This window comes from Convolutriloba macropyga, chromosome 2 (assembly GCF_964194025.1).
Source record: "Convolutriloba macropyga chromosome 2, txConMacr16.3, whole genome shotgun sequence".
NCBI classification, from domain to species: domain Eukaryota; kingdom Metazoa; phylum Xenacoelomorpha; order Acoela; family Convolutidae; genus Convolutriloba; species Convolutriloba macropyga.
This window is the reverse complement of record NC_134469.1, coordinates 25,759,466-25,773,938: the sequence shown is the minus strand read 5'-3', so window position 1 is coordinate 25,773,938 and position 14,473 is coordinate 25,759,466. Positions and strand designations below refer to the sequence as shown.

General features: G+C 35.7%; 4 protein-coding genes across 5 annotated transcripts in view; 3 read left to right on the top strand and 1 right to left on the bottom strand.

The window, feature by feature from the left end:
* Positions 1-5,125, top strand: part of LOC142358571 (dnaJ homolog subfamily C member 5-like) — a 29,654-nt gene extending 24,529 nt beyond the window's left edge. For both annotated transcript variants that reach the window (XM_075409987.1, XM_075409986.1), the window contains one exon: positions 4,212-5,125. In XM_075409987.1, coding sequence (XP_075266102.1) covers positions 4,212-4,270 — 59 coding nt within the window. In that variant the 3' untranslated portion in view covers positions 4,271-5,125. The remainder of the gene's footprint in view (positions 1-4,211) is intronic.
* The window catches only part of LOC142358570 (BTB/POZ domain-containing protein KCTD12-like), a 554,440-nt gene that overhangs the window by 92,957 nt on the left and 447,010 nt on the right, over positions 1-14,473 (bottom strand). The window lies entirely within an intron of this gene.
* LOC142358569 (serine/threonine-protein kinase 4-like) overlaps positions 1-14,473 on the top strand; it is a 50,503-nt gene that overhangs the window by 12,225 nt on the left and 23,805 nt on the right. The gene's annotated exons all lie outside the window — the stretch shown is intronic.
* LOC142358574 (baculoviral IAP repeat-containing protein 5-like) overlaps positions 1-14,473 on the top strand; it is a 44,443-nt gene that overhangs the window by 23,612 nt on the left and 6,358 nt on the right. The gene's annotated exons all lie outside the window — the stretch shown is intronic.

Below are 14,473 nucleotides of genomic sequence, written 5' to 3'. Positions count from 1 at the left end.
GAATTTGAAGTATGTTCAACTACGAAATAAATCGGACTTAAAAAATATTTTTGTACAAAAATTTTTTTTTTCAATATATTCTATTCGTTCAATCCCAATCATGCTTATTGGAATCAACGGCGGCTATTTTCCGGTAATCTGCCGGGTATGTTTTTGAAGTAGAGTGAGAAAACGGTGTTTGAACAAAAAATCGCTTTCTCGCTATTGTTTTTTTGTTCACATGCGGCAATTTCACTTTGATTTTTACAGTTTTTTAGATTTTTGTATCGGATTTTTTTCTAAACGGTTTTGCCAATCCATTCAGTGTCCGTTCTTGGTCTAGTTTTCTGTTTAGTCAATGAAAATTCTTTGAATTCTACGTCAGGACTGGTCCTGCTATGTTTTTTTACTTCGTCAAACTTTTTTTCGCTTTACCATTTTGCCGCTTTTTTGACATTTTGCGTGAAATCTTTTTGACTTCTCTAGGCTAGTTTCTCTCTTCTCTCATTCTGCTAGAAGTTAATTTGAACTTAAGTTGCTAAGCAAAGCAATTCAAAATGAACAGAGTCGGTATAAAAAATTGAAGTCAGAAATAGAAACGGGATAATATTGCCGGCTAATATTGCGCTCGTATTTTTTTTTTTACTTCGTCAAACTTTTTTTCGCTTTACCATTTTGCCGCTTTTTCGACATTTTGCGTGAAATCTTTTTGACTTCTCTAGGCTAGTTTCTCTCTTCTCTCATTCTGCTAAAAGTGAATTTGAACATAAGTTGCTAAGCAAAGCAATTCAAAATGAACAGAGTCGGTATAAAAAATTGAAGTCAGAAATAGAAACGGGATAAACCCATAGAGCCCAATTTTAGATGCCCGCTATTTGAACGTCGTTCCTATAAGTTACCACCTCTAATGGTTATTGGTGTTGATAGTAGCCCCTGTAGCCTCTCTCTAAGAATTAGAAGTATGTTCAACTACGAAATGCCATCAAAATAAATCGGACTTAAAAAATATTTTTGTACAAAAATCTTTTTTTTTTCAATATATTCTATTCGTTCAATCCCAATCATGCTTATTGGAATCAACGGCGGCTATTTTCCGGCAATCTGCCGGGTATGTTTTTGAAGTAGAGTGAGAAAACGGTGTTTGAACAAAAAATCGCTTTCTCGCTATTGTTTTTTTGTTCACATGCGGCAATTTCACTTTGCTTTTTACAGTTTTTTAGATTTTTGTATCGGATTTTTTTCTAAACGGTTTTGCCAATCCATTCAGTGTCCGTTCTTGGTCTAGTTTTCTGTTTAGTCAATGAAAATTCTTTGAATTGTACGTCAGGACTGGTCCTGCTATGTTTTTTTACTTCGTCAAACTTTTTTTCGCTTTACCATTTTGCCGCTTTTTTGACATTTTGCGTGAAATCTTTTTGACTTCTCTAGGCTAGTTTCTCTCTTCTCTCATTCTGCTAGAAGTTAATTTGAACATAAGTTGCTAAGCAAAGCAATTCAAAATGAACAGAGTCGGTATAAAAAATTGAAGTCAGAAATAGAAACGGGATAAACCCATAAAGCCCAATTTTCGCTATTTGAATGTCGTTCCTATAAGTCTTAGTTACCACCTCTAATGCTTATTGGTGTTGATAGTAGCCCCTGTAGCTTCTCTCTAAGAAACAGAAGTATGTTCAACTACGAAATGCCATCAAAATAAAAACTACGAAATGCCATCAAAATAAATCGGACTTAAAAAATATTTTTGTACAAAAATCTTTTTTTTTCAATATATTCTATTCGTTCAATCCCAATCATGCTTATTGGAATCAACGGCGGCTATTTTCCGGCAATCTGCCGGGTATGTTTTAGAACTTGAGACAAAAATCAGATCATTAAGATGTGATATAAACTTTCTCAGCGAAGTTTTCAGCAATTATACTAGTTCTGTGGTCTCTTGTAATGCGTTTTTTCCCTCGACCGATTATTGGTCCAACCCCTTTTGAGGTTCCGTTCTCACAAACGGGATGAACAGTCAAATCCCGCAGAGAAATAAGCATCTGAGCAGCTCTCGTGAAGCCTCACGCCTTACCAGTCTCTAAATGCGATTCAACAAAACTTCTTTGAGGAGACAATTAATGTTCTTACTTAATAATTAGTTAATCTTAAAATTTTGACGCCCTCCTTGAGCTTTACGAGGGCATTATGTGGCTGAGCTGCTCTCTTAAAGCCTTACCCGTCTCCAAATAATTCGCCAAAATTGTTTTGAGGAGATAATTTCGTGTTGTGAAGAGCGTTTCTTAAAAGTTTGACTCCCCGCGGGCAGCCCCCTTCCCCCAACACTCACCCATCCACCCTCCTCCACCTGGCTATTTGAAGCCCTCTCGTCAAGCCCTCCCAACCATACCCCTCCTCACCTGGCTATTTGAAGCCATCTCGTCAAGCCAGCCCAACCATACCCCTCCTCCCCTCCTCCACCAACGCTTGAACCCCCTCCCTTCAATGCTAGCATCCCTAAGACCCAGCTTGCTGCTGCCAAAGCTAACCGCTCGCCGGTGGTTTAAGAACAATTTTGTAGGATTTATTAATTGCTCTCAAACAAATTTCAATCAATTATCGTAAACCTGTGTATTTTTATGCAAAATTTTTGCGCTTTTGCTCTAGAATATTCTTTCTTCTTGATTGACTTTTTGACGCTTGAATTCGTCATTTTATGAATGATTTAACTTGGCAATCATTTATTAGTGAATCTATGTCATTGTAGCTTAGTGGTTAAGATGTTGGACTTGCATACTGGAGTTCCGGGGCTTCCTAGTCTCTAACTTTGCGAAACAGTTTAGAAGTAGTAAATTCGTACATTCATCATGTGAAGGGTAGTCTCCTTCTCGTCGTCGTCGTCGTCCTCCTCCTCGTTCTCCTCCTCCTCCTCCTCCTCCTCCTCCTCCTCCTCCTCCTCCTCCTCCTCCTCCTCCTCCTCCTCCTCCTCCTCCTCCTCCTCCTCCTCCTCCTCCTCCTCCTCCTCCTCATCCTCATCCTTTTCTTGCTCCTGTCCCTCCTCCTTCCCCACTTACCACTCCCCACCCGCCTGCACCTCATTCCACCCGTAACCCAGCACGTTCGAACCCTCTCCCCCTCCCACCGCGTTCACCACAAGCATTTGCTCACCGCACTGACGACGACAACCGCTCGTCAGTAGTTTGAGAGCAATTCGACCGGTAGTAGGTTATATTCTTCTTTTCTGTTCAATTAATTTTGGTTAAGTTTTAATAGCCGCGAAGCGATAGCGGCTATTATTGGGGACATCGTGGTTTTTTTTAATTCGATGATTCGTCTCCATCGATGATTCTTACGACCTGACTTCTTGGAATTGACTTTTTCACTAACTTCTATTGCTTTGCAGTTACAATTTGTGTGCGTGACGTCATTTCTGCTTTTAGGCCAACTGCGTGACTTGCCTCACTAAAAAAAATGACTTCTGAACTCACTTATGGAACTTTAAATTCTATGAACATTTTAGTTAAAGATAAATAGTGTGCATCTAAGTAGTGCCAAACTTATGCGCCCTAATTCTTGAGTATTAGTCTTGAGTTTTTGATTTCGAATATCAATTTTGAAAAAGCTCTCTGAGCACTTTTTCCTTATAGGCCGTATGTGTCATAAAATTGACAGTCCGAACCTATCCCTAGTGGTCTATTAAAGGACTGGTGGTCGATCTATCTCTTATTTCTTTGATTGTTTCAAGGCCACAAGCGTCTATCGCGGCTATTTTCCGGCATTCTGCCGGCTATGTTTAGCTTGTGTACAGCTTTTGCTAATAGTGTCCTTTTAATAAGTGTTAATCGTGTTGAAGGTAATTCAAATCTTTTACTGCTGTTACTGCTACTCTTAGTTATCGTTTGAAGTAGGTTGAAAATTTTAAATTTTGATACTGTTAGTTGTGCTCAAATGTTTTAAAATATTTCAGTGCTCCTCAAATCATAAATTCGAAAACCCATATCATTTTACGTCCGAGGTCACTAATTGTTGCACACTGGTTATCAATAAATAGTTTGGTACAGTTTAGTTACCGCACTCATAGAATACTATTTTCCCTCTTCCATCAGACTCGTTATAGTTTGAATGTTGTATAGTTTGAATGTTATTCATATGCACATGCGTGATAATGTGAAATGTGGAATTGTTGCAATTACTTTGTGAGTGCAGCAGAGTGAACGTGTATAATTAAATCGTGCTGGAAAATAGCGAATTTGTTTCAGAAAGCACACCTTTGTCGGCAGATGGGGCTTACTATGGTAGTGGACACGAAGAGGATTGATCGAGCGTACAAATAAAACGAAACCAAATTCACAATAAAAGGCGCAGAAGGCACCTATCCTGCAAGTGACACCTTAGATGTTCATCTCATAAAAAGCGACATTCTTGCATTGCAACTACTGCCCATACCCACTCTCACGTACACACAATCCAATCGCCTTGTCATTTCTCTTCCCATTACGAAATGAAATATTGTTTTATTTTCTCACAGCAAGCATGCGATTTATTTTTTCACCAGCTTTATGCAAAGTTCATATAAAGTGCTAGCTTATTAATTGTAATTTGGTTTCGGCTTTCATTTACAAAGTTTTTCGACATAAGTTTGACGGTTTTTATAGTAAGTCTATATATCCTTATTTGTATGACAGGTTTCATGAAAATACAGTACAATGCTAGTGCAGTTCTTAAGGTTAATAGTCGTTGCGATGGTATTTGATTATTCGCGGCTTAACCACTTGTGCAATATTAACTTGAATGGATTTATTCCATCTTTACAAAATGCAGGTGCTTTCAACTTATAATTATTATCTGTTGCAGTTGTTTCTTCCTTTTGCTGAAACTTCATAATTCTATCGTGGCAATATAGTGATGTTATTCTCTCTTTTCTATAAATACATTTGCACCTTGTTCTCTTTGTTGCGTTGTTTTGATTGTCTTTCCGTATATTTCTGGTCAGGGACTTTGCGTATATAGTGGAATGGATCGTATTATTATACAATATACCTCAGTGGCAGAGTAAATTTTAGTGGCCTAATGATGCAATCAGTAATTTCAAATTCGTTTATTTATGAAGAGGTAGGTTAATAAAATTTTACGGAGGCGTGATACTTTGAGAATCTATATATTTGTCTTAAAACTTTTGTCTCAGTTGTCAGAGCCAAGCGAAGCTGGCACAGCCCCCTTATGAGAACTCTATCCGTAACCGCAGTGTGTTAATTGCAAGTTCGATTTATCGCATACGTTAACGTTCCTCTACCGGTTTTGCGAGGAGGATAGAGATAGATCAATTGCTCTCGAATGAAGTTTGATACAATTATTGTAGCCGTGTGTCTTTTTAATGCAAAAATTTTTTGCTTGACACCTTGTTTGAGAAATTTGACCTTTCCATCATAAGAAGTGGGACAAATTGGTAACGCCCTAGTGCATAGAGTTTTTGTGCAACGCTTAGAACCTTAGCAGGACCTAAGTACGGTTCACCGAAGCTACTGGTGAAGCAAACCTTCGTATGTTTAGTCAGCCACCTCCCTTCCCCTCCCCCTACCACATTTTCTACCCCTCTTGACAAGTGCGAGCATGCCCTAAGCTTAAGCTAACTACACGGAGAGTCAAACCCTTGCTTGTCCCACTCGTCCGAGGCTAGTGGGTGTCGGTTGATGTTTTCTTTTCTTTGAAGTTTCAATGTTTTCGAATCAAAAACGAATTGGACCAAATTCGTACTGTTTCAATTCTCTGCTATTGTCATTCAGAATTTTTTATTGCAGATTCCTTTCGAAGCCTTTCCATTTGATAAAATCTTTATTTAGTTTTTGGTGGAGTTAGTCACTCTGCCAGATGGCCAAAGTTCCCCAAGGTCAAATATTAAGGATGATGAGGCTTTCAGAAGTTTTAATCGTTTTTAATTGCTCTCAAACTAAGTTTGTAGCAATTATATTAGTCCTGTTGGTCGTTTTTTATGCGATTTTTCGCTTGACCGATTTTTCGTCTGAATTATTTTTTTATCTTACTTAAATACTTTTTGTCCTTAAAAACGGGATAAACAGGTAGCGCCTCGCGGGTATTAAGTTTCATTCGAGGCCCTTAGCCGCGTTTAGTAGTCCTTCAAGTGCTTTGTGTGATGAAGCTACCGGGAAGGCCAAAGTTGAAGGTTAAAAGATCATTTTTCAGGTTTTTAGCCCAAAATGTTGCAATTTTTTGGTTTTTTTTTGTTATTTTTTGAAATTTTTGATGGACCAGTTTAAATTGAGGCTGCTTAAAGTTGATAAAGGTCTTTTGCAAAACATAAATTCTTTTAATGACCTCTTTAACAGATATGTTTTGATAGTCCAAACAAAAACACTTAGAAACACTTAATTTTGGTTTCCTTGCTTTATTTTGGTTTCCTTGCTTTATTTTGGTTTCCTTGCTGTTGTGTGAGGCCTTTCTTCGTCCCGCGTCTCTGACAGCAGTGGGACGACCACTATGGGCATATCTGAATTGTAAGAAGTTTTTCTATTCATTAAAAATTAAATGCCTTTCTCTACGACGTAGCGCTTTGGTTATGTTTCAGAAATTTTTAAGTTGTTATCTTCTATTTGGATTATTTATTTACCTGTTAAATTTTGGAGATGTTGAACGTAATCCTGGGCCACCGCTAGCCTATGAAAATTTCCTCACCAAAAATAAAAAAAAGTTAAAGATCCATTATGCTTCATTCAATTAAATTGCCGTAGTTTAGTCAATAAAAGAGAACAACTGAAAAAGATGTTAAGAGAATGCTCAAACAATACTGTATTTGCTTTAACGGAAACATGGTTGACTAATGAAGATTATTAATCTATAGTGCATAGACAGCAATTACAATTCTTGCTTCAGATGTGACCGAATATCTGAAAAGTCAAAGGGGGTGGCGTAATGCTGCTAATCCCCAAAATTTTCAATCCAAAAAACCGTAATGATTTTCCAAAAATGAGCAAAGACTTCGAAACCCTTTGGGTTGAGCTAACTCTACCCTACAAAAAATTTCCTTCACTGCTTGTGAATGTTTCATTTAGTCCTGAAAAATCTAAAACTGACATCTTTCTCGAAGAATTAGCATTGCAAGTAGATTATGGAATAACAAAAAAGCAAAAAAATTTTTTACTTGGCAATTTCAATATAAATTACCTTAACCCCAACGAAAGAAACAAAATGGACACATTTCTTGTACCTTATGGTCTATCAGTGGTCAACAAAACACCTACAAGGGGAAAAATCTGATTGATTTTTTAATCAAAGATGATGAGCTGCCTCATTCTAATGTTTTTACTTTTGAATCGCCCATTTCATCGGATCACAAAGCTATTGCAATGATAACGAATGTAACTATAAATAAAAAGCAGCCTCCAAGAAGAAAAATAATCTTCGACAAATCAAAATATTGTAAAAATTTATACCTACAAGACCTGAAACACATTGATTGGGATGTTCTTTACACAGCATCTGACGCTGAAGGCATGTATCGTATCTTTAAGAAAAGTTTGTCTAAATTAATCCGCTATACGTCCCTCTAAAAACGGTCTTCATACGGACTGAAAAATCGAAAAATAAACTAGAGAGCAATGATTTCCTAAAGAGCATCTTGAAAAAAGCAGTTTTGGAAAAAACAAAATGGAATATAAACGACTCGAGAAACTGTACCAATTTCTCCCAAAATATCTTCTACCTCAAAAACTGTTTTGATGATGTTATTACTGATAACTACAAAATGACGCAATTGCTCAACTATAAATTTTCTAAATTAGGTGATTACATTGGAAGCGCTTGCAACTTTATTCCCACCAACCATAGGACATCTAAAAACAGTTGATTTTAGATTCGTAACCACAAAAGAAGTCTTACTGACTCAAAAATTTAAACTCAAACAAGCCATCAGGTCCTTCAGATATCCCATCATGGGCTCTTAAAGATGAGTTTTTTTAGCTGATTCAATTAAATTGCTTTTTAACCAATTTTTAGCTGAAGGAAAATTTCCCGAAGCTCTTAAAAAGGCTGTTGTTACTTCATTTTTCAAAAAAGGAGAAAACTCTTTGCCTGAGAACTACAGACAAAAATCAATTACAAGCTCACTAGCTAAAGTTTTTGAGCGTTTGCTTCGTGAGCAAAATAGAAAGTTATCTATCACACAGGCTACAAAAAACCATAGTATGCCACGTGGAATGGATTCGATTGGGTTATATCAAGGTGTCCCACAGGGAACAGTATTGGATCGCCTTCTTCTTAACCTGTACATTAATGACTTGAACAAACAAATACCTGCTAGATGATGCTATCATTCTTACATACAATACGGACCTAAAATTAGCAACATATAATCTTGGACAATCCTTAAGAAAGATATCTGAATATTACAAAAAACCCCGTCTAATGCTCAATCACTGAAAAACTGAGTTTTTTACATTCTCAAAAAAATCAAGTCTAGAGAAAACCGAAAGAAACAATCTGTTAATCGGTAATTACAAAATAGCAAACGTCAATTGCGTAAAATACCTCGGAATATATCTTGATTGCACATTGAATTTTCAAGAAGAATAAAACACGTATTACGCAAAATGGCTACAGGGATTAAAACATTGGAACGTATTTTACGCCCGTTCCCTCAGCAGACAAGACTACTACTCCTGAACGCCTTAGTGACAAGTTATTTACACTACTCAGACCTTTTACTGGCCAGCTCAAAAAACAATTGCTTTATTACTTTGGAAAAACAATTAAGCTGGGCTGTAAAGACGTGTTTCAATCGCAAAAGATACGACAGTTCTTCTGATCTAAAACTAAAACATCAAATTCTGCCAATAAAGTTTTTCTTGGAATACAGTTTAAATTATTTTATGAAACGCACCAGTAACCAGCTTCCGATTTTCGAAAAACTACACTTACCAACATCAAATCTACGCTACAGCCAGCGGACCAAAAAAATACTGCTTCAATCACAAAACAAACTCATCTGCACTAGAAAACTATCCTGATTATCGGCTCAACTCTTCATAATAAATTTCTTAACGTGAGTTGTTTTAAAAACATAATTGAAATGCATGCAAGACCAATAGTTCTAAAGAAGCATCTTGAAATGTGTTTCTTTCATTTATTTAAACAATACTCTGAACTACACTGCCCATTTAGTTGTTTGCTGTTAATAACTTAATGGGAGTTCAATGTTTTTTTTTTAATTTGTACTAATTTCCCCAATTTTTTCAAGCTTTTTGATTTTTTTCTCATTTTTTAGGTTTCTGCAGCCTCAAGAGCCAATAAACCTCCTCTAGGTTTTGATAATAGGTTACTGATTAGTTTCTAGGTGTAACATCACGTGTTTTAGCATTTTTAACAAAACTTGTCATAGTTTTTTTTATTTTCTCGGCCTTTATTGTCATTCAGGTTTTTTCAGCCTCAGGGGTAAAAAACCTGCCGATATGTTAAATAATAGGTGACTGAATAGTTTCTAGTTGGAATATCACAAATTTTATCATTTTTAGAAAACTTGAATTTTTTTCTTCGCTTGACCTTTATTGTCGTTTAGGTTTTTCATCCTCAGGGGTAAAAATAACCTGCTGAAGGGTTTGATAATAAGTTACTACAATTTTTTTTGCACATGGAATAGTTTTCAACTTTTTAATACATCACGAATTTTATCATTTTTACAAAACTTGCATTTTTTTTCTATTTGCTTGACAATTATTGTCTTTATTTAGGTTTTTTCGTCGTCAGGGGTAAAAAGAGCTGCTGAAGGGTTTTATTATAAGTTGCTACAAAATTTTTATTGGACATGGAATAATTTTCAACTTTTAATATCACAAATGTTTTTTGGTTTTTTCAGTCTCGAGAGCAAAGGAGCCTCCTCTAGGGTTTGATAATAGGTTACCGCATGGCTTTAGATGTAATGAACTTCCACGAAATTAAGCGTTTTTTAAATATCGGAAGTTTTTGATTTTTTTGCCACCATGGGCTCAGGTACCTTCTCCAAGATTCTATCATTAGCTGTTGCATGGTTTTGGAGTTAATGGGATGGTTATTAGTTTTGTAATGACTCGAGTTTAATAAATTTTTGATAAAAATTCAAGTTTTCAAATTTTCAAAAATTTTTATGTTCCAAGTTTATGGATCTTTGGGAGCCACCGAAACTACTTTAGACTTGAAGTAGGGATGCTGGATAGTCTCTTGAGACAATGGAATGGTTCTGAAGACGTTAATATCATGAATTTTAGCAAGATTTTGTTAAAATTTGCAATTGTTTTGAAGTTTTTGAATATTGTTTTCCTTTTCAGAGTTTAACGAGCAGTACTGGCCAGCAAAACTTTTTGTCTTGCTGAAGGGTTACATGAGAGAGCTTCATAGACAAGAAATGGTTTTTGAATTTTTTTTCTCTGCGAAATGTGAAAACTTCTTTTGATTTTTTTTACTTTCAGTTTTTTCTATATGATATAATTACTAACAAGGCTTGAAAACTAGAATTTGCAGAGTCAAATCTCGAAAATATTCCTACCTCTCCCTCTCTCTCCCTCTCTGATGGTTGGGGTTTCTTTCCTTCTCTTTCTTGTTCACGTTTTGTCTCTGGCTCTTTCTCTCTTCTCTCTCTCTCTCTCTCTCTCTCTCTCTCCTTAACATTTTTAATAGTCGCGAAGCGATAGCGGCTATTATTGGGGACATCTTGGTTTTTTTTAATTCTTCGTCTCCATCGATGATTCTTACGACCTGACTTCTTGGAATTAACTTCAATGACTTCTATTGCTTTGCATTTAAAATTTGTGTGCGTGACGTCATTTCTGCTTTTAGGTCAATTGCTTGACTTACCTCACTCAAAAAATTGACTTCTGAATTCACTTATGGAACTTTAAATTTTATGAACATTTTTCTTAAAGATCAATAGTATGCATCTAAGTTGTTGCACACTTATATGCTCTAATTCTTGAATATTAGTCTTGAGTTTTTTATTTCGAATATCAATTTTGAAAAAGCTCTCCTCATAGACCGTATGTGTCATAAAATTGACGGTCCGAATCTAACCTAAAAAGTCTAGTGGTCTATTAAAGGACTGCTGGTCGATCTGTCTATCTTATTTGTTTAGTTGTTTCAATTCATGGAAGGCCACATGCGTCTATCACGGCTATTTTCCGGCAATCTGCCGGCTATGTTTGTTGATGCCGCACTTAAGCTGCTGTTATGTGGCGTGATATCATCTTTTACCCTCACATCACGCCCTTTCTTTTAAGCTAAAGCTTTCCTCACTAAACTGTGGCTAGCTACTGACGAAGCCAACCGCTCTCCGGTTGTTTGAGAACAATCCGCGCGACGTTGGTCGTTTATGTTGTTCGTTGCTTATTATTCTGCTTAGTTTTTCTGTAAAATAATTTATCACGGAAAGCAGTGCGCTGAAAAGTCTTTTCTTTTTAGAATGACGAATATCTCATATTAATATCCACTTTGAGTTTTCTTCGAACTTGAGGAGCCTGTAACTAATAATCCAAAATACTCTCAAGAAAAATTTTACGCAGGTTTTCTTAATAACGCTCTGCTCCAAAAACGTCGGTGGCCAAACCTAGCATAAGCTCAATTGTAGGCTCCTAATGTAAGTTTAGTGGTAGGCTCCTGAGAAATAACAGAAATTTGAGATACAGTTCCTTTTAATTTAAAGTTATTGTTTTTAAACAGCTGTATTAATGGTTTTGGCTATTCAAATTGAAAAGAATTGGAAAATCAATATATTCTATTGAAATCCCCCCCCACATATCTAAGTAATTTTATTTAAATTATCATTAATTGAATTGAGGATACTTTAGCGCAACATTTTCTTTTCCAGGAAGCGTTAAGTTGAATGTGCTTGAACAAATTCTTCCTCTTAAAAATTCGAAGGGTACACAAAATTTTCCTCGAATTCCCTTGTGGAGGCATTTGCAGTAGTAAAGTAGGTTTTTGCAATATAAACACATTAATTGTCAAATGGGATTTCTGGATGAAGAAATATTTTTCTCAAATCTTGTCTCGCCTATTTTTTATGTTTGGTTTACCACTGAATCCTTGAAAGTGCAACTGATTTTTTTTATTATGATGGAACTTCCATCAAACTTCAGATATTTAAAATTCAGATATTTAAAAATTCTGAAAGTTTCAGGGCTCAATTTTGTTTGAAATGAAAACAGGAGAGGACCTCAGAGGATAGATTCAGATTGAAGGCAATTACGGCAACTGAAAATAAAAGTTATCAAACAAATGAAAGTATGTTTAGGTTTTTTTATGTGTGAATTATTATTAATCATGACCATCTTGCCCAAAGTTAAGTTTTTTTAAAAATTACTTATGCCAAAAAATTCACTCGAAAATTTTTGAAGATTGCAACTTTTCAACTATTCTTACTTTGGATCCATACATAAATTCAGAATCCTACTTGTGTTGTTTTGGGACAATTTCAAAGCTACGTTGTTATTTCCTGTAGTCAATTATTGAGTTTCTTTGTCCCACGTGTTAAATGTACTTGTTTTAAACATATTTGAAACGTGAAAAACAAGAAAATGAAATTAAATTATCTATTTTACTCAAATTTAGAAAACTCAAAATGTCTTTTTCGAGACCGATGTAAATTTTTAAGAGCTTTTTGATGTTACTAATATTGTATATCTCTTGTATATCGATTTGCGAAAACTGAATTGACAAAAGACCATGGTTACATAATTTTCCTAAACTCCAAAATAGTGTTGAAGGGTTGGAACTATTCAGAGGAATCTATGCAGATGAATGAAGTCCCAAAGAAATGAACAGTTTAATGTCTCTGAAATGTTTGCTGACTTTTTTCTTTCTTCAACTTTATTCCTGGGTTATTACTTCAATTGCAATGTTTTCAATTTATTTGTGCTAAATAGATTGTGAATTACTATATTTGTATCAATTTATGACTAAAAGTCATTATGTGTTCAAAGTGATCTTTTTTAATAGCCGCACAGCGATAGCTGGGGCTATTATTGGCCTTCTCTTGGTTTTTTTACAATTCAAAGAATTTGAATTGTATTGGGGCGCTGTCTTTTTTTTTAAGATCTGTTCACACATTTTCATGATTTTTGAAGTCAAATTGGAGTAGTGATTTTGGTCACGCCGAAACAGGAAATGGAGCGAAAAAGCGAGTGGTTTTGCGGCGTGAATTTTTTTTCGCTCTAATTTTAAAGTAGAGTGAGGAAACAAAATTTCGGTTTCTCGGCAGGGGTTTTTTGTTCACATGCGGCAATTTCACTCTGATTTTTACTGTTTTTTCAATTTTTTGAATCGGATTTTTTTCTAAGTGGTTTTCCCAATGCATTCATATTCCGTTTGTGGTCTAGTTTTCTGTTTAGTCAATGAAAATTCTTTGAATTGTAAGTCAGGGCTTGTCCTGCTATGTTTTTATTTCGTCGTCATGATTTTTGTTACGACCATATGACGTCACAGCCACTTTTTGTTCATTCGTTCATGCAATTTCAACTGAATTGAATGTGTGACGTCATTTTCTGCTCTTAGTGGAGCGAGTTTTTTTGTTCAAGCGCGTGATTAAATTTTTGGTCACACTTGACTTACCTCACTCTCCAAAATGACTTCCTCACTTTGAAATTGACTTTCATTTACTTTAATTCAAAGAGAAGGTTAAATGGGTGTGTGTCACTCTAAATGAAGGTTATTTGAGAGCAGCTAATAGATGCAGCAAAAACTTATACAGATTTTTAATCAAAATACATATAACATATCAGCCTTCAATGAAAAGACGAATTTTTTTTGGTCTGTCTTTTACTGTTTTTTGAGACTGCAGATCTACGAAGCTATTGCGGTTATTTTCTGGCAATCTGCTCACTTGTTTGAAAAGTGCTAAAAGTGGTTTCTGCGAGGAGCGCATAATCTCAGGGCCAGGACAAAGGTTGACGTCTGACATTTTCCATCAGAATTTTCTTCAGATTTTTTATTTGCTCTAAAACGAAGTTTTTGTGTTTAGCAGTTGCTCCTAAACTAAGTTTGTAGCTATTATTTTAGTCCTGTTAATCTTAGTCTTTTCTAATGTAAGTTTCGTACTACCGATTTTTTATCTTGAAAAACAGGATAAACTGATAGATTGGCAGAGTCCGGGGCATTAAGTTGCTGAGCTCAGAGCCTTATAATTCTCCAAGTATGAGATTATCCCAATTTGTTGAGATGACTTAATTGATAGTACGAAGAATTCAGCATTAAAAGCTTTTAAGGAGGTTTGAATCCCTCTTCACTTTTCTGCCCCAGACTTATCACCCCCCTTTTGTGCCTTTTCAGTTTATCCCCCATTCACGCGGATAGGCTACCCTGCCTAAGCTTAAGGCAGAAGCAACAATCACAGACAGCCCGGTGCCAGTCTTTCGAGAGTAATTCGTCCCTCGTTTAGAAGTTTTGGCTTAGAATATGGTTAGCATATCAAGTTAATTTTTTTCGAATTGTTGTGGTATATGTATAATCAGATGGCTTTTAGGAACCAAAAAAATTAATCGTTGAA